The 26,559-nt window shown below is 39.2% G+C and overlaps 1 protein-coding gene across 1 annotated transcript in view; it reads right to left on the bottom strand.

Moving 5' to 3' along the window:
* The window catches only part of LY86 (lymphocyte antigen 86), a 145,555-nt gene extending 121,440 nt beyond the window's left edge, over positions 1 to 24,115 (bottom strand). Inside the window, exon 1 of the mRNA XM_056823391.1 lies at positions 23,888 to 24,115. Within this exon, the coding sequence (XP_056679369.1) occupies positions 23,888 to 24,008 (121 nt within the window). The 5' untranslated portion in view covers positions 24,009 to 24,115. The remainder of the gene's footprint in view (positions 1 to 23,887) is intronic.
* Positions 24,116 to 26,559: the final 2,444 nt, after the last annotated feature.

Here is a 26,559-nt window from a genome sequence, read left to right as displayed (position 1 = left end):
CTTATTAGCTGTGTGACCTTGAGTATGTCACTTAACCCTGTTTGCCTCACTTCTTCATCTATAAAAATGAGCTGGAGAAGGAAATGGCAAAGCACTTCTGTATCTTTTTTTGGCAAGAAAACCCCAAAATGGGGTCATGAAGAGTTGGACGTGATTGAAATGACTGAATAACAACAACAACAAATGTGAGTCTACCCCAATGCTCTGTTCTGGACCCTTTTTACACTGTCCAGATGCCCTTATCAATTTCTATAGATTTATTTATCATTGCCCTGCTAATCACTCCCAAGTATCTAGTCCTATATATTCTCTTGATTCACTACTACATCACTAACTATATATTGGACATGCTTAACTGAATGTTTATAGACATCTCAAAGCAACATATCTGCAATAGAACTTATTACTTCTTTCCTCTAAACTTTTGCTCTTGTGAATTTTCCCATTTTTCTTTTTGAGAGCACCACCATCTTTTTGTCATTCAGGTTTGCTACTGTAGCAATTAAAAGTAGTTGTCTGGCTTAAACTGTAATAATTAAAATAGTTATGGTCATAAAATGTGGTGATTAAAAGAGTTAAAATGGTGGAAGATATAAATTGTGATATATATAAGAGAGGGTGAGTAAATTGTGACCGCAGAAAATATGTTTCACTACAGTGTCTTGGTTTTTAAATCAAATATAAGGTGGTCGCCAGGGAATATATTCCCAAATTATGAATATGCCCAAGTCAACTGGGTTTTTTAGAAAATTTAATTAATAATACAATGAGGAATTAAAGAAAAGGAGAAGGAGAGAGAAAAGGAATTAATGAGAAAAAATAGGTTGGCCAGGGCAGGCCTGGCCAACCCAGGCCTAAGCCTTAAGAGAGAAACCAGTCAGTTATCACTCACCATAAGATTTGTCTTAAGCAAGGATGTCTGGGGAACAGAATCTCCCCAGAGGGAGTTCCAGCCAGAGTCAGCTTCCCAAGGGGCTTCTTCTCAAGAGATCTTCCAAGGATCTATCTCCAAGGATCCAAGGATCTCCAAGCCTCTCCAAGCCTCCAAGGATCCCTTGCTCAAGAGATTCCTTTTCTTATATAGGAGGTTTTTTTCCTATGTCACCTCCCCTAAGTTCTTACATCTACCAATCACCGTAGATGTTTTCTAAAATACAGCCCATTTGAATTCCTGCTAAGTTGACTAACCTCCTCAGTAAGTCTGAACCAGAGAAAACACAGCTGAGTCGACTAATCTCATTAAGAGAAAACTTGCCCGACCCTTTTAGGTTCCTAGCATCCCTTTGTATCAATTCTAAAAAACAGGCATGGCTCAAAGAACTCCTTGTCTTATTATAAGCATGGGTCCAAGTACTTTCATTGTTTAGCAAGGAGTTTTCTCCTCTAAAGCAGTCTTAAGCACGGGTGGAGTAGAGGTCCTCCCATTTCTGATCCTGGCGAGTTCTCACATCAAAATGGGGAATGTTTCCAGTAGGGAATTTGTTCCAATGGAGGATTCCTCAATGTGGAAATTTTTAACATTCACAAGTCTGAGAAATTTCAAGATTTACACTACACTGAAATCATCATTGATTCCTCAATCTCCATCATCCTTTGTGATAGGTAACACATTCCCCTTTTTTTTGTGCCCACCATGTAGTTCTCCAGGAAAAAAAAAAACACTTCCCAAAACTTCCAAGAAAACTCTTAAAGAATTGATCAGATTGTAAGATAGGATTCAAACACCATAAGTGTTTTTTTTTCCCTAGGAATTTAGGCCACGTGGATATTGCTTTCTATTTAGATAAGGGCATAAAAAGTGCCATCCTTGTGTAGTAAGGGCTCTTCAGTTTTGGTAGTTGTTCTAAGGATGAAGCCACTATACCCTCCCTTACTGACCAGATGTGTGGAGGCTGGGATGAGGAGTGGGGCTAAATGCACCCTTGTTCAATATCCTTTCTATTCTATGGCTAAAATGAGATGAAGCTTCTTTCTTAAGGGCACTATGATTTTCAAGTGTCATATTTTGTCCCAATCAGACTTACACTACCAGTGAACCAAATCAGGGCAAGCCTACCATACTCCTCTATCCAATCAGGTGCCATATCTTGCTGATTATATTTCCACACCATCTCACATCTGTTTTATTTTTTCCTCATTTACATGGACAACACCTTATACTATCATGATGGAGTTTTAATTGGTCTACTTAGCTTAAATCTCTTCCCTCTCCAATCTATACTCCACACAGCTAGCAAAGGGATATTTCTAAAGCCTAATTTTAACTATGTTGCTCCCTAGTACCTAACACAATGCTTACTTAGCATATAGCAGGCACTTAATAAATTCTTGCCATTTGATTGATTGTTGCTGTGGAACTGTTTCCAGAAATGTTGTTTCACCAAGTCACCATTTTGTAAAACCAAGTTCAAGATAGTAAGTGGGTTTTTGACTGAATATAAACCTGTCAAAGACTACAGTAGCCACAGTTGCTTTATTTATTTATTTAGTTGCTTTATCCTTTTTCTCATTTCTTAAATCCTTGCCTTCCATCTTAAAATCAATACTAAGTATTAGTTCTATAAGGGCTAGGCATTTGGCATTAAGTGACATGCCCAGAGTCACACAGATAGGAGGTGCCTGAGATCACATTTGAACCCAGGACCTCCCATCTCTAGGCCTGGTTCTCTATCTATTGAGATACTGCGGAGGATGCATGCCTCCTCCACAATACCTAGCTGCCTCCACTAGCTTTTTTCTTAAGTAGTGTTTATCCAGTGGTATTCTAGTAAATATTGAATGACTAGTTTTATGGAAAAAAATCCATAACACTTTTCTAATTAGGTTGCATAATTAGTATTTTTTCATTTCTTTCTTAAATTTAGACAATCAACAGAAAAAGAATCAAGCCCTGATTTGCAGACAGTTTCCAAGGTATAAACATTTGTGTTGAAAATTTAACAACTGGCTCTCTGGTTGGTATGAGTTGACTCAAGCATGTTCTTGTCATAAGTAAACTAATGAAATACAGGCATATTGGGAGGAAATTCTGCAACTTCTAGTAAATATATGAAGTTAGCAAGTAGAGAGAGTATTTATTGCTGAGAGAGAAAGAAAGAGAGAGAGGAAAAGAGAGAGAGAGAGAGAGAGAGAGAGAGAGAGAGAGAGAGAGAGAGAGAGAGAGAGAGAGAGAGAGAGAGAGAGAGGTTTTTTTTGGAAGTTCTGGAGAAAGGGAACAGTGGTCACATCTCTCTTTCCTTCTTCCCTTGTGAACTTAGGGTATCTCTATCTTTGAGCTTGATGGTGTTACTACAGTATGTTAATGTTTGCATGGTCACTCAAGTAGTATATATACTAGGGGCATGTAGCCTGGAGTCAGAAAGTCTCATCTTGCTGAGTTCAAATTTGGCTTCAGAAAATTACTAGCTATGTGACCCTAGGCAAGTCACTTAACCCTGCTGGCTTCAGTTTCCTCATCTGAAAAAAAGAGCTGGAGAAGGAAATGGCAAATCTCTCTAGTATCTTTGCCAAGAAAACCCCAAATAGAGTCACCAAGAGTTGAGTAGAACAGAAAATGACTGGCGACATATACTAGGAGTCATCTACTCTCATATTCTGGTTACTGACTCTTAAAACCTCAGATGAATTTCTCTCATGAAACTCAATCCCTGTGAGCAGATCTGGAATATGTGCTCAACCACCAATTAAAATAAACCTGAGAGCAGTTAGCAATTTTTTCTTCAGACATTTTTTGGAAACACAAATAAAACTTGGCTCTTAATCCCATCGAAGCTAAGTATGAGGTGTAAAATCTGTTTCCCCCCCAAGAAAAACTGCTTTCCTTCCCAGACCTTCAACAAGTTAGACTCCATAGAGCTAGGTATAGGTCAGGCTAAACCTGGAGACTACCCTGAGGTTTGATATTCCCTTATTGCTCTCCTATTGGACAAAGCTCCCCTCAGAGCTATTCCAAGCGAGAGTGACATTACCCTACAGTGCATTTGGGCATCTGCCTAGTAGTTTGTGCCATGCATAACCTGGGCTTTTTATGCATTTCCAGAAGAAGGAACAACAGTTTCCTCATCTGTCAAATGAGACTGTTGCACTAGAATGATAGAATCATAGCATCTTGGCATCAGAATGGACATTAGAGGTCATCTGTTCCAACTTCCCATCCAGTACAGAATTCCTCTATACAATATTCTCTACAGCTGAAACATGTCTATCAAAAGGAAACTTTCTGAGAACTTGGGGGTAGAAATGTAAAAGAAAAACTTATGACTTATCACTTGTTTATATGGATATATGATTTGGGGTTTCAGTTCTATGGTAAAAATGAATAATATGGAAATAGGTATCAAGTGATAACATTTGTACAACCCAGCGGAATTGCTTATTGGTTCTGGGAGTGGGGAGGGAAAGAAAATGAATCATGTAAACATGGAAAACTATTTTAGAAAATAAAATCAATATGTTTCCTTTTTTAAAAAAAGGAAACTTTTTGCCTCACAAGATGGCCTGCTTCATATTCGAACATCTCTAATAAAAAACCTTTTCCTTCTATTAGACAAAATTCTGCCATTTATAGCTTCTCTCCACTGGCCCTTCTTCTGTCCTCTGGGATTACACGATTACCTTCAGTCTTAGAATCAATACTATGTATTGGTTCCAGGGCAGAAGAGTGGGAAGGGCTAGGCAATGGGGGTCAAGTGACTTCCTGCAAATATTTTGAAGAGAATGATCTCATCTCACTTAAATCCTTCATTTCGCTGAGTTAGGGTTAGGGTTAGGTCCTTCTATTCTTCCTTATAAGACCTGGCTTCCATAACAGTCTCGTGGGTGCACCCTTTGGACACTCTTATGGTTCTTCTTCCATTGTGACAGAGTAGACTATTACTGTATCCATAGCCTGATCCGTGGGGAGTGCAGGGATACTGTTGCCTTCCTCATTCTGCCCAGAACCGCTCTTTCTCTACATAGAGCTCACCTAGCGTCATGAGTGGATGACCTCCAGCATTCAAAGGGCAAACGAACAGCATGGCCCCCTCTGCTCTTTGCTCCATGCCAGCAACGCCTGTTGGGCAGAAGCTCGCTGAGCTCCCCTGCAAGTCTCCTGCCTGCAATTCTGGAGCACGACACCCAGGCAAGCTTTCTGAATAACGGGACTATTGTGACTGCTCTAGCTTGCCAGCTCAGTTTCAGTGCTAATTAACAGAAATCGACACAATTACAGGCATATAAACATTTTGCAGGCAACAGTTAGGCAAAGTGTCAGGGAGCGGGCTCCTTCAGCCCTGAGAGCCGGCACTCACAGAATACAAAGGGGATACTTGAGTAGCTCAGGGGCACTTAACCAGAGCCTCCCGCTGCCTGCTCCTTTCCCCTTCCCCTCCCTCTCTCCTTCCCCTTCTCCTTCTCTAGTGTGTGGGGCCTTTGTGTGCCCTAATTGAGGAGACCAAAGGCTTTTGTTCCTGAATAGCTCAGAGAGAGTTGGCCACTCTTTGGAGTAGTCTGTTATTTTCATCTCTTTGGGAAGGGAGAAGGGTGGGCTGTGAGGGCAGGGGAAGCCTGCCAATTACTGCTGGCCCTCTTCTGTGAGGCGGGGAGAATGGCATTAAGGATTCCAAGCATGCCTGGCTGGCAGCAGCTGAAGCCCAGAGCTCTTTCTTAAGAGCCTGTTCCTTGTCTCGGGTGAATTCGCTTTAAAGAGTGACTTCAGGAGGGTGTCTGGGTGATGCAGGTTTACCAAGAGCAAAAAGGAAACTGGGTCATATCCCAGCCATGAGCCAGGAATTCTGCAGCTGCTAGTCTCATCCTTGGCCATCGGAGATCAGATTATGAGCTTGTCTCTATCATGTTCTCCCTCCAGTGTGTCCCTTTCACTGGCAGGCTTGGAGAACATCCTCACAATTAAGGCGGGCAAAAGGAGTTATGGTGATTCCTATTCTCGATGCCCCAGACTAAACTTTCCAGCTGAGTGTCACAGTGGGTAGAGAACTGGGTCTGGACTCCAGAACACCTGAGTTCAAATATAGCTTCAGACACTTACTAGCTTTTTAAACTTCGGGTGAGTCACTTAACCTCTATTTGTCTTATTTCTTTCATCTGTTGGCCACCTGTTAAAACCAATATACAGTGTTGATTCTAAGACAGAAGATTGGGGTTTTTAAAAATTCTAAAATTATTAACAGTGTCTGGCACTATGTTATATATATTTAGTTATCATAAATCTATATTTGGTTGTTATTATTTTTAACTAGCCAAAAGATGGGGTTATTTATGTTAGTCTTTCAAATAAAGGAGCTCATTGAGTGATATTTAACTGAGCTAGCCAACTGTGTGAATCTCCAAGAGCAAACTGTGTTGTAAGAGGGTAAGAGGAGGTTCTGAGCCACTGATATATTTACCCTGGGTTCCTTACTTCCACCTATCGTTTTCCCACTTCTCTACACATTCCTCACCCCCAGCCTCCAGCATCTTCTCTTTCAAATGGGGAGAAACACTAGAGGAAGATACCAATGAGGCTTAAAGAGGAGCCCAATGCTGCCTTCTTTAAATACACAGCCACCACAGAATGGTGACAGCTGTTTATTTACACATTGGAGTGACTCAACATAAACTACTTGAGCTACCCATCAGCCTTAACTAGACAACATTCAAACAGAAACCCTTTCCCCTCAACATGGGAGACAGAGAATATTAAAACCACCAAATCTCCAAGCTAGAAGGAGCCTCAGAGGCTCCCTAGTCTCACCTGGGCCCGAACAAGACCCCCGTCCCCCATGACAACAAACCTGAGACATGGTCATCCTACCTCTGTCTGAAGAGCACTGTTATGTTTCCAAGACTGGAGGGAAGAGTGGGAGGGGAGATCCACTATTTCCCAAGGTAGCTCATTATATTTCTGGATTACTCTAGTTATTAGAAAGTATTTCCTTACTTTAAGGCTAAATTTGATTCCTTGCAATCATTCCTCCTAGGATAAGTTTAATCCCTCTTCCTCAGGATAGTTGTTCAAATATTTTTAGCCTGCTCTCATGTTCTGTCAGAATATTCTCATTTCCTGGCTAAGAATACTAAATTTCTCCAACAAGTTTTTTATATGGCATGAACTTGAGACCCTTCACCATCCTAAATATCCTTTTGTTAGTGCTTGGTCCAGTGGTTGGCATATAGTAGTTGTATATAATGTTTTAATTTAAATGTTTAATTTAAAAACCCTTACCTACTGGCTTAGATTTAATACTAAGTGTGCGTTTCAAGGCAGAAGTATGGTTAGGGCTAGGCAATGGGGGTTAAGTGACTTGGCCAGGGTCACATAGCTAGGAAGTATCTGAGGCCACATTTGAACCCAGACCTGGCTCTCTATCCACTGAGCCACCTAGGTGTTCCCAATATATATTCGTTGACTATTTGGCTGGACATTCTCCAGCTTATTGATGTTCTTCCTAAACTGTGAGGTTCAGAACTAAAACCAATACATCACCTATAAAAACAAGTAAATAACAATAAATAGAGCATTGGGACTGGAATTAAGAACACCTGAATAAAAATCTGGCCTCAGGCACTAACTATGTGTGAGATACTGGGCAAGTCATTTAACTGCTCTTGGCCTCAGTTTCCTTATTGGCTAATAGTGGATAATAATATCATCTACTTCCCAGGAGAATTTTGAAGATCAAATGAGACAGTAATTGTAAAACACTTAGCACAGTGCCTGGCACACAGTAAGCACTATATAAATGTTAGTTATCATTATGATTGTGATTACATATAGTAGGACCAGGATTGAATGCATTCAAAGAACCCTCCTATATACCAATCTTTTTTTCCCCTAAAAGTTATATTTTAATTTAAAATCCAAGATTTTTGATTTTTTGTTTGAGATTATATTTTTATAAAAAATCCAAGATTTTGATTTTTTGTTCGAGAAAGATCTTCAAGGAAGAAGCTTGCTAACTCCTAAATCCAGAGAATGAAGGATTGCAGAAAGATGCCAGAAATCCACACTACATCAAGAAGATCAAGAATGAACTTTGGATATGGTTGATTGAACTGAAGTTTGATTGAACATTTATTGTAAATGTACACTTTTATGCCAAAAGGGACAGCCCCTAATTTGGCTTTCTGTCAATGCACCTAGCAAAACATTGGTTTTGCTTTCTTTCTTTTCTATTCCTCCCTCACTGCTCTAATTTCCTCTTAGAAAATTGAATATTGTATGCATGTGTAGTTAGAAGTATGTTTAGGACTACAAGATGATTATGTTAAATGATCAATGGGGAGACTAGTCTCCCAAGGATCATCAGGGGGGATTGTGAATCTTAAAAATTCTCAGACTTGTGAATGTTAAAAATTCTCAGACTCTACCTTAGAACATTTGGTTAAGACCATTCTCCATTTAAAACAATGAAGGTACTTGATCAGGAATGTGAGAACTCTAACATTACTCCACCCATACTTAAGCATACTTTAGGGGAAGATAAAGTTGTAAACTCCTTTCTGAACAATGAAAAGTACTTAACCCATACTTATAGTGAGACGAAAGCCCTTAAGCTAAGTCTATTTTTAGATCTAATACAAAAAGGTGCTAAGTACCTATGAAGGTCAAATTAATCACTAAAAGGTCAGGCAACTTACAAACTTGCAAGGGACAAGCTTAACAAAAGAGGTGTGAAGTTTTAGTCTACCCAGAGAAGTTGAGAACTAAAGAAGGTGTGAATTAAGAATGGTCAGTCCTTTGGAAAATGTCTACTGTGATTGGTAGATGTGAAAACTTAAGGGAGGTGACATAGGAGAAAATTCTCTTTAAAAGGAGGTCAGAAAGGCCTCTGAAGGGGAGAGAATGCAGCCTTGGAAGCTGAAGTGGAGCTTCCTGAGCTGAACTGGTGGGTCTCTCTGAACACTAGAATCTTGCTTGGGACAAATCTTGTGGTGAGTGGATTAAAAACTGACTGATCTCTCTCTTAAGGCTTAAGCCTAGGCTGGCCTAGCCTTTTTCTCATTATTTCCTCTTACTCTCTCTCTCCCTTTCATTAATTCCTTAATTTGTATTAATTAAAATCTCTATAAAACCCAGCTGACTTGGGTATATTTAATATTTGGGAATTTTCCCATGGCGACCACTTTATTTTTGATATAAAATCAAGACACAAAAAATTATCTTTAAAGTTTTGGCAATTCAAAGTCTTGAACCCATATTTTTGCGGTCACAGTTTAAGGCAATCACTCTTTTAACTGTAACAAAGTCTAGAAATAACCTATAATGTCATCACCATAATATATATCTTTGGTTGGGCAGCTAGGTGGCTCACTGAATGAGAACCAGGTCTGGAGATGGGAGGTCCTGGGATTAAATATGGCCACAGACACTTCCTAGTTATGGGACCCTGGGCAAGTCCCTTAACCCCCATTGCCTAGACTTTACTGCTCTTCTGCCTTGGAACCTGGAATACTTAGTATTGATTCTAAGACAGAAGGTAAGGGTTTAAAAAAAAGATATCCCTGAACAAAGACTAAGATTGGCCTCAATTTCAAAGAAGTACCCACTCTCTCCCAGGAGCATATGCTGGCCCACTTGTCTATGATTCTAAATGAGAAACACATGATTCCCCCTGTTTTCATCAGACTTTCTCCTTCTCCTTTGGCTTCCAAACCCTCCATTTAATATTGGCTCCCAGCTGCCTTGGTTTCTCTAGGGCCCAGGTTCCTCCAGCAAGACATGACTACCTTCTGGGAAAAAGGGTTTTCTTCTCATCTGGGATTTCTTAGACACTGAGGGCAGGAGCTACTATTTCTGTTCTCCCACCTCCCTTGAGAGGCTGGTGCATCTAGCCTCCGAGTCTGAACTCTCACCCACTATTTGCTTAACTTGGGTGTGAGGAGCAGACTTGCTTGGCTGCCTTGAGGGTGGGAGGGAAATGGGGGATGTCTTGTCTGTTCTGAAGTTTCTGCAAAAATAACTGCTGGGCTGGAAGACGGCCCTCCACCACCCCCAAACCCTCAGTAGACTCTCCTTCCACTGCCTGGTTGGGAAAATGAATAAACATGAACAAATGAGAGCTTCGTGACTTCTCTTCAGGATGCAAAAGAAGATGGGAATAATATTTGAGAAGACATTCCTATAACTAGTTTGGAGAAGCCTCCTTCAGTGTCCCACTCACCTCCCTTCCCAGCTCTTGTTTAACTAAGCCCCTTAATGGCCCTGTTTAAAAGGCCTTCCTGAGAGTTAAAAGTCTATGGGAAAATCACAATGGACAAGGACTATAAAATTGTATTTTGCATAATCAGAGGGAAACTGGGAGAAATCCCAGTGGTTTGGTGGTTTGAGTAGATCTAAAGTAGCTTCTTATGCTATCCTCAATTTGCCCTTTTTGAAATGTAGACAAATGTTCAGATTTTAATGGCTACAATATAGTATTCTTTGCTCAGTTCTCTACTTTGAGATCTATAGAGAAGGAAGACTGCTTGGCTGTCTTTGGGAGGGTCATTTAGCTCCACACACATAATTATATCATTGTGGAACTGCATTGCCTCATCCCTAGGTATTTGTGGCACTGTTCTCTGTTTGGTATTTATATCACTGTGGATTTGGAACATGGACTAAGAGGGAAAAAGCTTTGTGTACACAATGTTTGAAATGATTATCACGGGGCTTCTTGGCTTAGGTTTTCTTGCTCCATTTACTTTAGAATTAGTAGGGTATAGGGAAAGACATTTCCCCTCCCTTCTCCTCCCCTCCCCCTATCATTTTTTTATGTTGCTATAAATGTTTGATCATAACTCATTCAATGTGCTATGTTGCTCTGTCATTTGTGACTCATTCTCTATTTTGGGTTGAAGAAGACAGTTGGCAACATTGCTTTGCATTTTGGGAACCTGTCTTGATTCTCATACTTTACTATTGTTCTGGACAATTTGACCTGGTTTAGTCTGTATATCACCTGTGGTTAAAATATGGCTCTGACCATTGAGTCAAAAACAAGGGAGACATAGAAAATCATGTAACTAGTTGTCTTCACTAAAGGAGAGAATGGGCTTCTGTTAGGAAGTGTTCATTGTGGAGGGATTCATGCCAGGTACTGAACTGAATTTCTAATGTGTGGGGCCTTTCTAGAACTAGACCTTTAAGGGAAGGCAAAGATATATCATTAATCCACTCACAGAACCCCATTGTGTTGGCAAAAGTGGGCAGTTCTGAGTAACAATACCCGTAATCCCCATTTCCCTAGGTAGCATACTGTCTTCCCTTCCCTTCACCCACCACCTGAACTCAACTCTCAGTAAGGACCTCAATGGGAGGGCTCGCCATATGATGGGCTTTCCTCTCTCATTTTCCCACTTTGCCTCCTTAACTTGGGATGTAACCATTCCAATATCCTTAAAACCAAAGAGATATGTAGGCAGGGCATCTTTTCTCCCTTGCCTTTCTGAAAAGATCAGGACTGTCCCAGTGTTAAGTGTATGCTGAGAGAGAGGAAGAACTCTGAATTATAGAGATCCAAGGCACAGGTGCAAAGGATCTCTCTGGGAAAAAAAGAGAAAACAATTTTTTTACTAAATAGTAAGAGATTTGGTCATTCTGCTACTCTGTTTAGTTCCAAATTCTTTAGAATTTCAGAAATCTTTAGAATTTTATATTAAAAGCACAAAGAAGACTAATAAAAGTGTAGGATTTATTCTCTCTTTTTTAAACCCTTACCTTCCATCCTGGAATTAATAGTGTGTATTGGTTCCAAGGCAGAAGAGCAGTGACTAGACCATACGGGTTAAGTGACTTGCTCAGAGTCACACAGCTAGGAAGTGTCTGAGGTCAAATTTGAATCCAGGACATCCTATCTTTAAGTCTGGCCTTCAATTCACTGAGCCATCTAAGCTATCCCCAGGATTTCTTCTTCCTCTACTCCCACCCAATATTTCTGGGATCATGTGTTATATATTTCTACAAACTGAAATTTACCCATCCAGTTTTTTTAAACCTTTGCTTTCTCTCTTAGTAACAACTCTAAGACAGAAGGTCTAGGGCTAGGCAAATGGGGTTGAGTGACTTTCCCAGGAGAGACTAAAGAAAGGGAGAGCAAAACCGAGGCATTTTTGCCCAACCATCTGTGCAAGACATGAAAGCCTGATCTAGAATTGTAGATGTATGAATGAAGAGGAGGGGATGGTTAGAGAGATGCTGTGGGTGGGGCTAGGTCTTATCTCTGTTCTGTACAGTATCACATCTTTTGTCTCTACCTGTTATTCACCAGAAATTAAGAAGTATGTTAGGCCCTCCTACAACTGACAAGGGAGTCAGACTAGGTTTGGGGTGTTCTTTTTAGACATCTAGATGAGTTGATACTAGATAGAGGGCTGTTTCATTCTCCAAAATACCTTTTGGATAATTCAAGACAGATTCTGGTCCAAAAATTAGCACAGTAAGATGGAAAAAAAAATGGATGAGAGGAAAAAAAAATCCAGTGATAGAGTGCCAACAAAAAACACTCATTCTTTTTCTCCCTGACAGATCCTACCACCTGGGAATTTCTATTGAAATATAGATGGTCCCTGAGAGATTGAATACCTTACATAGGAATGCCCTTACATAAGCACAAAGTTCCACAAGGTACCAGTTTCCTTTGCAATTAATTTTGTGGTAATTATTGGCAGAGAACATCATGGGAGTAGATCTGAATTCAATAATGAAGGAAAGAAAGAGTGGGTAGGGTTCTGTGCTGCCTCTGGTTGGAGAATTGAATTAAATGAAACACTCTCCTGGAAAGGGGAGAGAGTGAGAAGAGGGAAAATGGGAAAGATGACTTGGGGTAATGATTCTCCAAAGTTAAAGAGAATTTTTGCAGCCAAGTGCACTAGGGCATGCCAGTAACCCCTTCTCCTAAGGGAGGCTGAGGCTGGTGAATTTCTTGCCCTCTCGTGCTTTTCTTGTGGACAAAATGATCTAGTTCAATGTTTCTCAAACATTACAAAGGAATCCTAAAACACTACAAATTAATTAGTTTGCTGCTAAGTGGAATTTATATTGTTTGTTAATAGATATATAAAAATAATTTTATAAGATTTTACTATAAGCATTCTACCAAATTAAATTAAAGGACTTTGTGATAATGCATGTGTAACCCAGATCGAATTGCTTGCCAGCTCTGAGATGGGGGAGGGAACAGAAGGAGGGAGATAATTTGGATTGTAGAACTTCAGAAAACTTATGTGGAAATTTGTTATTGTATGTAATAGGTAAAAATAAAATATCCTTTTAAGTAAAAACCACATAAACTGAAGGGCTCTACCACTTGTGAAACCATTTGAGAATTATTAGATTAGGTGATAGTACAATGAGATGGATTCAGAAGTATTTGAAAGGTTCAAACCCAACAAACATTTCCTAATATTTGGGTTGAGTTTTGTACAGCATGTATATATTAAACAGCTCTTATGTGCAAGGCAGGTGATAGCATAGCATGATGGAAAGAGGACAGGTTTTTGAATTGGGAAGAAATAGAAGTCCTGCCTCTAATATATACTAGCCATATGACTGGGGAAATCACCTCTTTGTGACCAAAGACACTCTCCAAGACTGCAAATTATAGACAAATTGAGATATGCATCACTGGAGGAGCTTTTCAGACTGAGAGTTCCCCACACTGATGAGTTCCTTGGTTCAAACCACATCCTAACCTTTTCTCCCTGCCTCCAAATAAATTACAAGACATTGTGCTGGATGATGGGGATATAAAAATAAAAATACCAAACTGTGCCTTTAAAGAGCCTATGTTCCACTGAGAAATAATGATTGGTACTTGTATAAAGCACCTTAACATTTGTTATATCATTGTGATCTTATCTGAACTTCACTAAGACCAGAAAGTTGACTACAGCAGATCCCATTTTGTTGTCCCCATTTTAGAGAAGAGGCAAGAATCAGTATATATATCTTTATCAGGAGCAAATCACATCAAACTAATTTCATTTCCTTTTTTTTTTGACAGAGTTGATTTATTTACAACCACACAAATTTTTCCTTACTCTGAGTCCACTGTCTATGTACGATGCCAAACTGTCTTTATGTTGGCTTGGAAGGAGCTCCCTAGTAGAATCCCCCATAGAGAAAGATGCCCTTGACCATCTGTTGCTTTATCATTTTTATCAATGATCTGGATGAAGGGATAGATGGCATGCTTATCGTATTTTCAGAAGACAAAAAGCTAGGAACATCTCTGATGTCAGACTATAATGTTGAGCTGACTTATAAGATGAAATTTAATAAGAATAAATGACCCTCAGTTCTATGAGGCTGCTTTCTTTTCTGTAGTGATGGTGGCAGGGTGGAAAAATAAGGGGAAAAGGATGCTAAGAATCACAAAATTTCTAGATTGTCAAAAACAATAATTTGACTGTCAGTGCTTTAAAAATGAGGGGCAGCTAGGTGGTTCGGGAGCTTAAAAGCTAGGCCTGGAGACTGGAGGTCCTTGGTTCAAATTTGACTTCAGACACTTCCTAGCTGTGTGACCCTGGGCAAGTCATATAACCCTCATTGCCTAGCCCTTACTGCTCTTCTGTCTTGGACCCAATATCCAGTGTTGATTCTAAGACAGAAGGTAAAGGTTTAAAAAAAATTTTAAATGAAATCTTTGTCCAATAACAAATGAGAGGACATATTGTTGGAGAAAATAAATTATCATCAATCATGTCAATTTGTTTTTTATTAAATTAGAAAGAAGGTTGAAGCTGAATAGTTGGATGGCTAGCAAGTACCTCTTAGAAAGGCAAATAAAGGAGTTGGTAGAGTGGGTTTTACTCTATGCTCAGAGGCAACCAGAAACATTATTTCATGGGATATTTAGTCACCTGGCATTGCAAAGTATCTTCAAAATTCCTCTGTGAAAATAATTTTAGCTTACATATAAATAGTTGTTGCTGAGGACAAAGAAGTAGGTAATTCTACGAATTACCAAAACAAAATGAATCAATTTATATTCTGATACTTGGTTGTTTCAATGTGAAGGTAGGAAAACATGGGGTGGAGAGAAACATATGAGAAACTGTGGTTCAGGAGGAAGGAAAGTGAGAGACTGAGACTTTGTAGATTACAAAGAAGCCTGGGGCCTCTAAAATTTGAGGGTTTCTCTGGGAAAAAATGGTAGGCTCTGGACATTAAGAAAACTAAATGACACAGTAAAGAATGAAGTAGGTTACATTTTAACAGGCAGGAAAAGACTTGCTCTTTATGTGTGAGACATCCCTGAATCAACTATATAGCTTTTTGCATAGAATCAGGCCAGCAACTCATCAAAGCCATGATCTGTGATAGAGGACTGATCCAGAGACTTTGAGGGGCAGAGCCTGGAGGATATGCCAAGGTTTGCATCCACAGCAGAGGATGGTGGAGGAGGTTTGGACTCTTGAGGGAAGAGGAGATTCCAGGGGAGACAGTTGATCTTTCTTGAGACAGCAAGGGAGATGGGCTGATCAGAGATTTCTCTCCTGAGCCATACAAAATCCCTCGTTGATACTAACCATCATCCCCCCCCCCCCCCAAGACACCAAGAGTTGTGGCAAACCCTGAGAAGAAGAACAGCATCCGAAGATCTCACACAGCTCCTGCGATACCCTGAGACTGGACATTGGGTCTGCTGTGCTATAGCCAGGGGTCACCAAATCCTGAGCCTCTTAGAGACCAGGCTGACAAGAAAGATATTTTTAGACAGACAGGGACTTTCCTTACCCTCTTTCCTATAAACTCCAACTGGCAGACATCTTGTTTATCTTAACCACCATTTTTTAGAATAAAGTGTCAGTTCTCTTAAACTGACTTCCTTGTCATATTGAAGGGGGAGAGAGCAGATTTCTCTCTCTTTCCCCAAGGGAAAAGGTTCACCCATTAATCAGTTATTAGAGGAGAGTAAAGGCAGGGTTAGTGGAGAGACATATTTGAAGAAGAGTGAAGGAGGGAATCCATCTCACCCTCCTTCTACTTTCTGGGATCATCTACTCTTTCTCCATTATACCCAAACCAACCCTGTAATACAGATCAGAATTAGTAAAACCAGAATAATTAGAAAAATATGTAGCATATAATTGAAACAACTTAACCCTGGACTATTTAAACAAATAATTTAAAATGTTTTGAAAAAGAAACAGTGAACAGAAATGATACTCATATGAATTAGAATAATTTTGTCTGGGGTTTTATAAATTCAATAGAAATTAATAGCCACAGCAAGGAGACTTAAATAGCCGAGAAAGCATCTTATATTAATAAATATCTGACTCTTGGTAGATGGAGTGAGATATTGCCAAAGCAATACTGAGTTAGAATGTAAACTCATGCAAAAATATTGATAAATGATTAGGAGTACTATTCTCTCCTAAAGCAGAGAGGAGCAGTGGAGAGTAAAATGAGTTTAAAGAAAAATTACATAGCAAGATATCCAACAAGGCAAAGTCATCCCAAAGTAATTCAAGGATAAACACAGAAAGAGGATTACAAATAGAAGAAAAATGAAAAAGATCTGCAAAAGCTATCTTAAAATTCCTTCTACATTAGGAGTGCTGGAATCACCACACTTGTTCTCTAACATCATAGTCCCAGATATACTTTTAGAGGATATAGAAATGCTTTGGGGAAAAGCAGCTGTATAAAACCAAAGATATATGGAGAAAATCTGAGGTAGTACAATTACTAGTGTATTTAGGGACCAATAATCAATGTATTAGAAGTAGAAGAGACCAAAAGCATGGGGGGGGGGAAATCTCAGATCTTATTAATAATGACAAAAACCAAGACAGTGCCAAAATACCTTCTTATATGCCTACTCTTCTATTTATAAGTCATTTATACTGGAATCGAGTGTATATTCAATGAAGGTATTAGCAAGGGAGAAGCCAGACTTTATAGGTGATATTTGACAATGAATCACATCTTTGCCATTTCATAATTAATTGAAATCTATAGAGAATAAAAGATTATTATTTCTTAATTATATTAAAACACATTTATTCAGTAGAACAAGTATTACCCTTAAAGTAGTGTGTGTGTGTGTCTACAAGGAGTTTCCATTTCCACAACAAATCATTAAAGATTTCTTAAAAGATATAATAGATATAATAGAAATAACCTGTTCAATGACACTGATAATGAACATCAGGTCAGACATAAAATAAAGACAGACAATATGTGCACATATGTATACATATATATTCATCACATCATGCATATATATGCATCATGCATACATGCAATTGTGATGGGGGAGATTCAGCCCAAAATCTCGTTGAGGAGAAATTCCCTGTGTATGGGATGGCATTTTACATGTTCTTGTTAGTGAATGACTTTGTGGTGATTTCATCTAGTCACAGAACACTCATTGCAAACTGAGAGGTATCTGTAAACATTCAAAGGAGTTTGGCCTGTCCATCTGCACAGGAAAGAGCAAGTAAAGGAAGAATGTCCTTCGCCCACATTTTGATATGAATTTGGATACAGACCCATTTACAAAATAGAACTTGCTCATCAGTCTCTGCATCTGGGACAAATAGTATAGAAGGACAGTTAGTTAGTTCCAGACTTGGACAGGAGGAAGAATTATGGGTTGCTTTAGGTAAATTGCAAAGCCTTTTCAGTTATCTTGAGCATCCCATGAAAGAAAAAAAAAGACATTTCAATACTAAAATTACTCTGACAAATTGAATATAATTGTTTTTGCAAAAGTAACAATGAATATCACCCAGAGGAAAATGGAAGGTACATGGTAGGTGTGGGCAGGCTACAGCATATAAATAACAGAATAGGAGTAAAAGATATCATCAAGGAATTATGTAATTGGAAGAGAAGATGAGGTGATCCTATGACAAGAGAATAGCCTGGAAGCTCCATGGATAGCCTCCTAACATCAGAAGAAAGTGAAGAAAACCATTTACATATTGGGTGGATTCGAAGTGGGGAATGTTTGAGACCACTGACAAGAACGGCACAGTATTGGCAAGCATGAATGGTTATAGTCTGCATAGTTGGAGAGAATTCCTCAGTTGAAGAGATCACAGACTCATCTGAATGTTCGAGTGTTCACCCTGTATCAACATGTACTTATGGTGAGTGTTCTTGGAGATGCCCACTCTAGTAACACATGGTAGGTTCTTGCAAGGTGAAACCCCTTTGTAGGTTGTAACTAAGGTTTTAAGAGGAAATGTTTTAACCAGACCAGAAGATGTCTGATGCCTCAGAAAACTCTTGTTATGGTCTCTTTCCTATTGCATTGGTTGGGAAACTTCCCCTGTGAGCAGTACCTGGGATACAGAGCAGGCACCTTACACTCACCTTTGTTTCTTATCTCTTGGGAACAGAAGTGAACGGCATTCAAAATCCATACTTTCCACTAAAACTTCACAAAACCCTTTCCCATGCTATCCTATCCTACATTTTGATCAGATAAAAATACTGTAATCATGCTTTGCTCTTAGTCGTTAATTAGCTATACACACATGATCAGGAAGTTTGTCAAATTCTTCCTGCCCTTTATTGATTACTCATGACTTATTCTCTGACTCCATGCCCCATACTATGGCTCTACCAATCATATTAGCCTTATCAACAACCATGGTCACTGTTTTACTCTCCCTCTCCCCACTTTCACTCCCCAAATACATCCCTGATAATTATTGCCATTTTTTTAGAAGCTCTCTCTTTTTATGAAGAAAATTGTAAGATTCTTACTTCTGTCTTAGAATAGATGCCAATTCCAATGCATGGTAAAGATTAGGCAATGGGGGGTGGGTCACTTGCCTACGGTCACAGAGCTAGGAAGTGTTTGAGTCCAGATTTCAACCTAGAACCTTCTATCTCCAAGTCTGACTCTCTATTCACTGAGCCACCTAACTGTCTCTGCAACAAGCTCTTTTAGTAGTTCCAGAAAGTCCTGTCCTCTGTGGGGTTTTGGTTCTTAGGGAGGTAAAATGGTGACAATAATAGTAGCAATTCCTATTCTCCTAGAATAATTAGGCAAATCAAATGAGATTATAGTTTTCAATGTGTTTTGTAATCACAAAGTGATATATAAATATACACTGTGATTCTTCCTTTCTTCTAGAAGCTTCTTAGATTAATATAACTTTGTTGTCTAGCCCAAATCGATTTGGGCCCCTATTTCCATTTTGTCTTGATATTTCTCACAACCTTTTCCTCTTGTCCCTGGAAATTCTATTATTGGGGACTATCTCCCATGCTGGATCTTTATGACATCGTAGCATTAACCACCATAACATTCATTATGGATTAACAAGCTTAAAAAAGGACCTTTTTAATAATGAAGAAATGAGCTGTGAGAAGTGAAATCCCTTTCTCAAGGTTATGCAGTGAGTCAGTCAGTGACAGAGCTGAATTGGAGAAGGTAGAATTGGGGAATCTATGCGGAACCTGTAAGTAGATTCTGATATCTGTAGTGGAACATGCTGCAATAGCTTGAGAGTCAGAAGACCTGGGTTCAAAAATCTGCCTCAGACACAACCTGTGTGGCTTCCAGCAACTCACTTAACCTCATTTGGTTTCTATCTCATTTGTAAAATGAGAGGATTGGACTGGATTGGCTGTGAGGTTCTTTCCAGTTCTAAAACTATGATTTTATAACATTGTTACCTAGGTAGAGTTTAAATCTGCATTATTTGGACATTTTCCTATCACTTCCTTAAATTTAGAACTCGACAAAACAATAAATTAAGTGCTGATTTATAGCATTTATTAACCTCTAAGGTATAAATACTCATACCAACATTTAGCAATCAGTTTTCCTGAGTCCATTCAGCTGGCCCCAGCTGCCAGAGCATGCCATCATCTAAACTTTGAGAAACACAATCACAGTCACAGCTCCAAAACAGTTTCTTCAGGAGTGGTGTTACAATCCTTAAACCTAGGATTCTATACTTATGATTGTTTTTTTTTGTTTGTTTTTTGCTAAATACTGGGAAATAAAACCTTCAAGTTAACCTTTTAATTCAGATATCCTGAGATAGTTTGTTGAGAATAGCTGAGCAGGACTCTGACACCCTGCAGGATTTATTAGAAGTAGAATCTGGGTTCAAATCTGATCACAGACACTACCTAATAGCTGTGTGACCCTGGGCAAGCCACTTAACTTCTATTGCCTAGCCCTTACCTCTCTTCTGTCTTCTATTCTAAGACAGAAGGTAGGGGTTAAAAAAAAAAAGAGGAACTGGTCAGGGATGGAGAAGGAAGAGCAGGAAGAAGAGAATTTGGACTAAAAAAATTTAAAATGAATGTTAAAAATAGTTGTTATATGTAATTAGAGAAAAATAAGATTTAAAATAAAAAAGAAATAAGAACCAGACCAGTGATTCAGTGGTATAGGGACCTAGACAAGGTGAGGAAATTTCTTTTATTAATACAGAATGAACACCCTCTCTGTAACTTAAAATCTTAGAGAGTTGCTAGAGCAATGGTGTCAAAGTCAAATTAAAACAGGGACCACTAATCCATACATAAGGATTCCTGCTGACTCCATATTGACTAATTTTAAAATGTACTATGTTTTATTGGATTTTTATTAATTTTGTTAAATATTTCCCAATTACATTTTAATCTGGTTCAGGTTTCACTAGGAAATGTTGTAGGCAGTATGGTATCTCTCTGACACCAGGGTTAAACAACTTTTCCAGAATACACAAGAAGTGAGGCTTGAACCCATCTTCCTGACTCTGAGGCTAACTCTTATTCAACATACCAAACTGCTTCTAGAAGCTAATAAGATGAAATTTAATCTTCATAAATATAATTCTTATATTGGTGTTTTAAAATTTTTGTTTGGCAAGCATAAGATTGAGGAAGTATTACCTATAAAGTTTTTTATCCAAAAAAAAAAAAAAGATCTAGGGTCTTCCCTTGGTGCCTGGGTACTTTTTATCCTGGAACATCTATCCACCAATGAGGATCCTCTTCTACCATTGGTAAGTTCCTTTGAGGACTTCATTTTGGAAATGGGCCCAGACTGGTCACAATTCATACCTTCTCTGATGTGTATTTCTTCTCTAGACTTTGTCCCTAGTCCCTTCTTGGGTCCCTTCTCTTCCCTCCCCTTCTTTTAGCCCTCTTTTATTGATTTATTCCTCAATTAGAATATAAACTTCTTTAGGGTAGGGAAGGCTTTTATTTCTGCTTGTGTTAGTGTCCTTAGTCCTCAGCACATAACAAGCACTTAATGAATATTGGTTGCCTTACCTTTGTGAACTTTAACAGTATCTTTCTAAGGCACAGTGGATAAAATTCCAAGCCTGGAGTCAGAAGATCTAAATTCAAATCCAGCCTCAGACACTAGCTGTGTGTGACCCTGGCCAAGTCACCTATTTGTTCCAATTTCCTCAACTGAAAATGTACTGGAGAAGGAAATAGCAAGCCACTCCACTTTTTTGCCAAGAAAACCCCAAATATGGGTCATGAAGAGTTGCACATCTCTCTATCAATATGAGTCAGCATCCTTTCTTCAGTTTGGTGGTGTTGGTAGTCATTTGTTTTTTGATGAAAATCAATGACATTCCAATGTTTGGAGTCAGGGTAGGATGTGTTCGGCTGTAGCTGATCAGACCAATGTGAGAATGGAAGACAGTACCACATATCAGGCACAAATGATCCTTTTGAACATTTAGAGTAGAAGTGGCTCTAGACTTGAGCAGCTTATGTTTCCTTTGTGCTTCAACAATTCTGCTTTGCTCATGGAGAAAAGTGACTTCTTTGATGTGGACAATGCCATGCTGGGCAGTCCTGTGCCGATGTTTCCCATGTCTCACAGTCAATACTAAAGTTCTTTAGAGATATTCTTTGATAGTGTCCTTACACTGCTTCTTCTGATCATTATGGGAAAGCTTGCCTTTTTAAAGTTCTCCATAAAATAGTCTTTTGGGTAAGCATGCCTCAGCATTCAAATCATGTGGTAAAACCACTGGAATTACAATCTCTGCAATCATTCTTTAATCTATAGCCTTAGAAAAATGGCTCTCGGAGAGGTTCTTACCAATAGTCACACAGCCAGTATCAGAGGAGGTCTGGAACACAGACCTTCCTGATTCTGACACCAATGCTCTATTCACCATGCCACTGCCTCTAGCACCAGAAAGATGGAAAAGCCCAGATAAAATGGTCACGAATCAGCACAGTATCATTTAGTCAAGCTGGGAAACAAACCTAATCCCTTTGCTTCCTAATCCAAGGCATCTGCCTTGATGATCAAATCCTCTTTGCTTTTGCCCTACTTGCTTTATAGGAACTCTAGTCAATTAGGGTAGTATAATTTGTGCCTCAATGCCAAATCTGACTAAATCAGATCTATTAACTTGGGCAAAACCTCCTGTTTCTTAAGAAGCATCTTTCCAAAGGAATTCCTTTCTCTTAGCTCTCATATTCTGGCCAAGATCCTGACTGACACAAGGGGAAGCTTCCCAATTGCATCTTGTTGTTGGCCAGGAAGTATTTATTCTGGTAAGTGTAGTTGTCTATGGTTGGAGGTTTGAAGCTGGCATTGCTTTCTCCACTAATACTTCAAGGCATTTATTGGAATCCATAGGGGAGAGTAAAAAGGCAAAGACTAGGAGAGAGGACAATCACGGGATTAATAATCATGATAGTTAACATTAAGATAATATTTTCTATCCATCTATCTATCTATGTCTCTCTCTCTCTCTCTCTCTCTCTCTCTCTCTCTCTTTCTCTCTCTCTCTCTCTCTCTCTCTCTCTCTCTCTCTCTCTCTCTCTCTCTCTCTCTCTCTCTCTCTCTCTCTCTCTCTCTCTCTCTCCACCTATCTGTTTGTGTGTGTCTGTCTATCTCATTTAGGCCCCAGAACAACTTTACGAGGTAGGTGCTATAATTATATGTAAAATATAATTTTATAGATGAGGAAGCTGAGAAGAACCTCTTTTATGAGGATAAATTAGAGAAAGAATCTCTGGCTTGCTCATTTGTTTTCAGCCTTGTTGTCCCTTCATGTACACGAGAAGAAAGAAATACCCAGGGGCCTGTTTCATCTGTCTTCCTAGTGAAAGAGTCCAAAGTAACAACACCACAATGAAGTTGGACAGCAAAGAAAGCATTATTTCAGCATTCTAACATGTATAGTTTCTTTCTTGAGTTGGAGCCAACCGAATGTTACTTTTCTTTGGAGGAGGAGTAAAAGGAGAAGAAAAGAAAAGAAATCCAGGTAGATTTAACTATGTCTTGTGTATCCTGCAAATGATTCAACTTCATGGTCTTTTGGATGGTGGAATCACTAGAATTTTATTACTTGAATCAAATTCCACCAGGAATTTAAAGGGAGCCAAGAAAACCTTCACAGCCTGCTCTCTGTGTATACATTCTCTCATCTTAGGCAGGACCAAGTTTCAATGATTTAATGAAAGGCTCTTCATCTACCTTCTACCCTGGCCAAGCTGGAGGAGATTTCCTTCCACCTTTTCAGAGTTCCCAACAAAGGCAGGGGGAAAGTACCAGATCTGATATCTGGTAAGATCTTGCCCTAACTTAAGTCCTTGAATTGTTAGTGAATAGGGAAGGAATTTACAGGCTCCTGTTTTTACCCTCTTTGGAAGAAGAAATGGATCTCTTTTCTTCTTCTCTTTCTGTTTTTTTTTTCCTTTCTCTCCATTCTTCCTTTATATGCTCTTTGGCTCTCCTCTTCCCTTTTCTTTTATTCCTCTACTCTCATTTTGTTCAAATCCCCATCCCTTCTCATTAACCCTAACCCTCCTTCTCTCTCATTTTTCCTCTCCTTCCCATCTTTCCAGGCCCATATAAGACAGTAGGAAAAGAAGTTTCGGTGGTAATATTTGCCCCCTCCTCCCACTAAGAATTTTCTCTTCTCTATCAGCAGCCTTAATTTTACCATAAACACAAATGAATGATTTTAAAGTCCTCACCACAACTCTGATAAAGCAATTCCAATTTGTCATTCTTGCAAGCAGTGTGTGTGGTCCATTTGCTGCTGCAGCCAGGGCATAACAGTACCGAAGCAAAGAAAGCAGCCATAAAAATCTTCATGATGGCGATGGTAGGCTAGGTATGTGTGTGTCTCAGAGACCCTCCAACACCCTCCTACAAACCAGACAAAAAGAGAACTGTTCTTTCCTTCCCTTCCCTGCAGAGGTGAAATGTTAGGTTTCACTTCTCAAATTTTAAGCTCACAGAGGCAGCAGGAAGAAGCAGATCAGTTAGCTAGAGAATTTAAATATTGAACCCTAGAGCAGACTTTGCAGTTTAAGACAACAGGACGATGCCTCATTTGGACCTAGAGAAGCTGGAATATTACTTTTTGGTTCACATTTGAAGCATCATTCAGTGCTACATGATCTCATGCCTCAGGCAGCCTCATATCCTGTACTCCAGGAGCTCCTTCTCTGACTGAAGTAAAAATGGAAACTCTGGAGTAAAAAGAAAAAAAAAACCCTCAAAACTTGCCATATGTTTTCCATTAGTTAGGTTCATCCAAATCTCAGGGCATCTTTAATACTTGGACCATAGGGCTAAGATCTGGTTATAATTTGGCATACTGCCCCTTGGCACTGCATCCCCTGGCGGCAGACTGGCATTTGGGATCTGGAGTCAGACTGTGGCTCTGTTAGCATGTTGCTCTCCTTAGGGTTTCAGTTTCCCACTTAGTATTATTATTTCAGCAGTGAATAGTCTGGCTGCAAGAATAGAGCCTTGTGCTTTGGTCCCTGGGTGGCTGAACCTAGATAGAGTCCTGGGTGAGTTCCATCACTTATTTTGGCTTTAGTAGAATGGTCCAGGTGTGTGTGGCCATCCTCAACCCTACTGGTTGAATTATTCTTGGCTCTATAAAGATCATTAAGGCTACTTCTAATTTCTCTTCAAAGCCAAGATACTAAAATCTTTTCTTCTATCCACAAACCTATAAAAATGCATAACCCTGGAATGTGATTCATTTACTCAGTACCTAAATGTTTTCTCCAGCACAGAAGAGAAATATAGTCACATATCTTATAATGAAGGCAATAGAAAAATGAAAATATTTTATCTTTTAAAAGATGATTTGGGCTTCTCCAGTCCAAGTTTCCATGTAGAAATTTCTAGGACATAGGATGCCCATCAATTGGGGAATGGCTGAACAAATTGTGGTATATGTTGGTGATGGAATATTATTGTGCAAAAAGGAATAATAAAGTGGAGGAATTCCATGGAGACTGGAACAACCTCCAGGAAGTGATGCAGAGCGAAAGGACCAGAACCAGGAAAACATTATACACAGAGACTGATACACTGTGGTAGAATCGAAGGTGATGGACTTCTCCATTAGTATCAATGCAGTGTCCCTGAACAATCTGCAGGGATCTAAAAAATACTATCCACAAGCAGAGGATAAACTGTGGGAGTAAAAACACCGATGAAAAGCAACTGCTTGACTTCAGGGTTGGAGGGGATATGACTGAGGAGAGACTCTAAATGAACACTCTAATGCAAATACCAACAACAGGAAAATGGGTTTGAGTCAAGAACACATGTGATAACCAGTGGAATCGTGCGTCGGCTATGGGAGAGGGAAAGGTGGTGGGAGGGGGGGAAGGGAGGAAAAGAAAATGATCTTTGTTTCCAGTGAATAATGTTTGGAAATGACCAAATAAAATAATGTTTAAAATTAAAAAAAAATTCTAGGACATAGGGCAGAGCTGGCAATAATTGATGGCATCCCATAGTCAGTTGGGAATGCTCAGACTTTATTTTTTCTTCCACCTCTAAACCTGATTTCTGTCCATCCTGCTTTGCAGTTTGGCTGGGTGATCTTTGGGACATGCTTGCATCCAACCATTAAATCAAATTATGGGCATATGGTCTTCAAGAATTTTTGTTTTAATTTTCAGCAGAACCACCAGCTTACAAAGGAGTCCTCCAAGTTTTGCATCAGTAGACAAACTAATGTCCACTAGAAGTATGAATTTGCTTCTTTGGATTTGATTGCTGCTGTCTAATAACTATCATCACTTAATAATTTAACCCAGGTCTATAATATCTGGCCTGAATCTTAACAGGGCAGTTTTCTGCTTCAGTTTTACTGAATACAGGTACAGAAAAAGAGAAAGATGGTTACACTTGGCTATGAAATATGAAATATATACCAAGTAAAGGAAAAAAGTGGGGGCTATGAATCTATCTGATCAATTTCCCAGTGACAATATGAACAACCAACTGTAGTGTCCTGGGTGAGCTCCAATCCTTAGTTTGATTTTAGCAGAATGGTCCAGGTGTGTGTGGCCCTTTTCATCTCTGCTGGTTGAATTATTCTTGGCACTGTAAAGATCATTAAGGCTGCTTCTAATTTCCCTTTAAAGTCAAGATACTAGAATTATTAGATTAAAGTAAAAGACATTTCTTGAGGAATGGAAGGGCATGTCTGGTTTGAGAGGACTGGAATATATTGACAATAAATTTCCTACAGTGAAATGACAGGAATAGAAACACAAATGGTTATGCTTCACCCTTTGATCCTCCTCTATAGAAGAAAAACAAATTATGGAGATTCTCTCTCAGTGAAGCAGTAATAGGCTGAAAGAAAGATCTTGAGGAGTTCAATTTA

The sequence above is a fragment of the Monodelphis domestica genome, chromosome 3 (genome assembly GCF_027887165.1).
Source record: "Monodelphis domestica isolate mMonDom1 chromosome 3, mMonDom1.pri, whole genome shotgun sequence".
Taxonomy (NCBI): domain Eukaryota; kingdom Metazoa; phylum Chordata; class Mammalia; order Didelphimorphia; family Didelphidae; genus Monodelphis; species Monodelphis domestica.
This window is presented reverse-complemented; position numbering and strand designations above follow the sequence as displayed.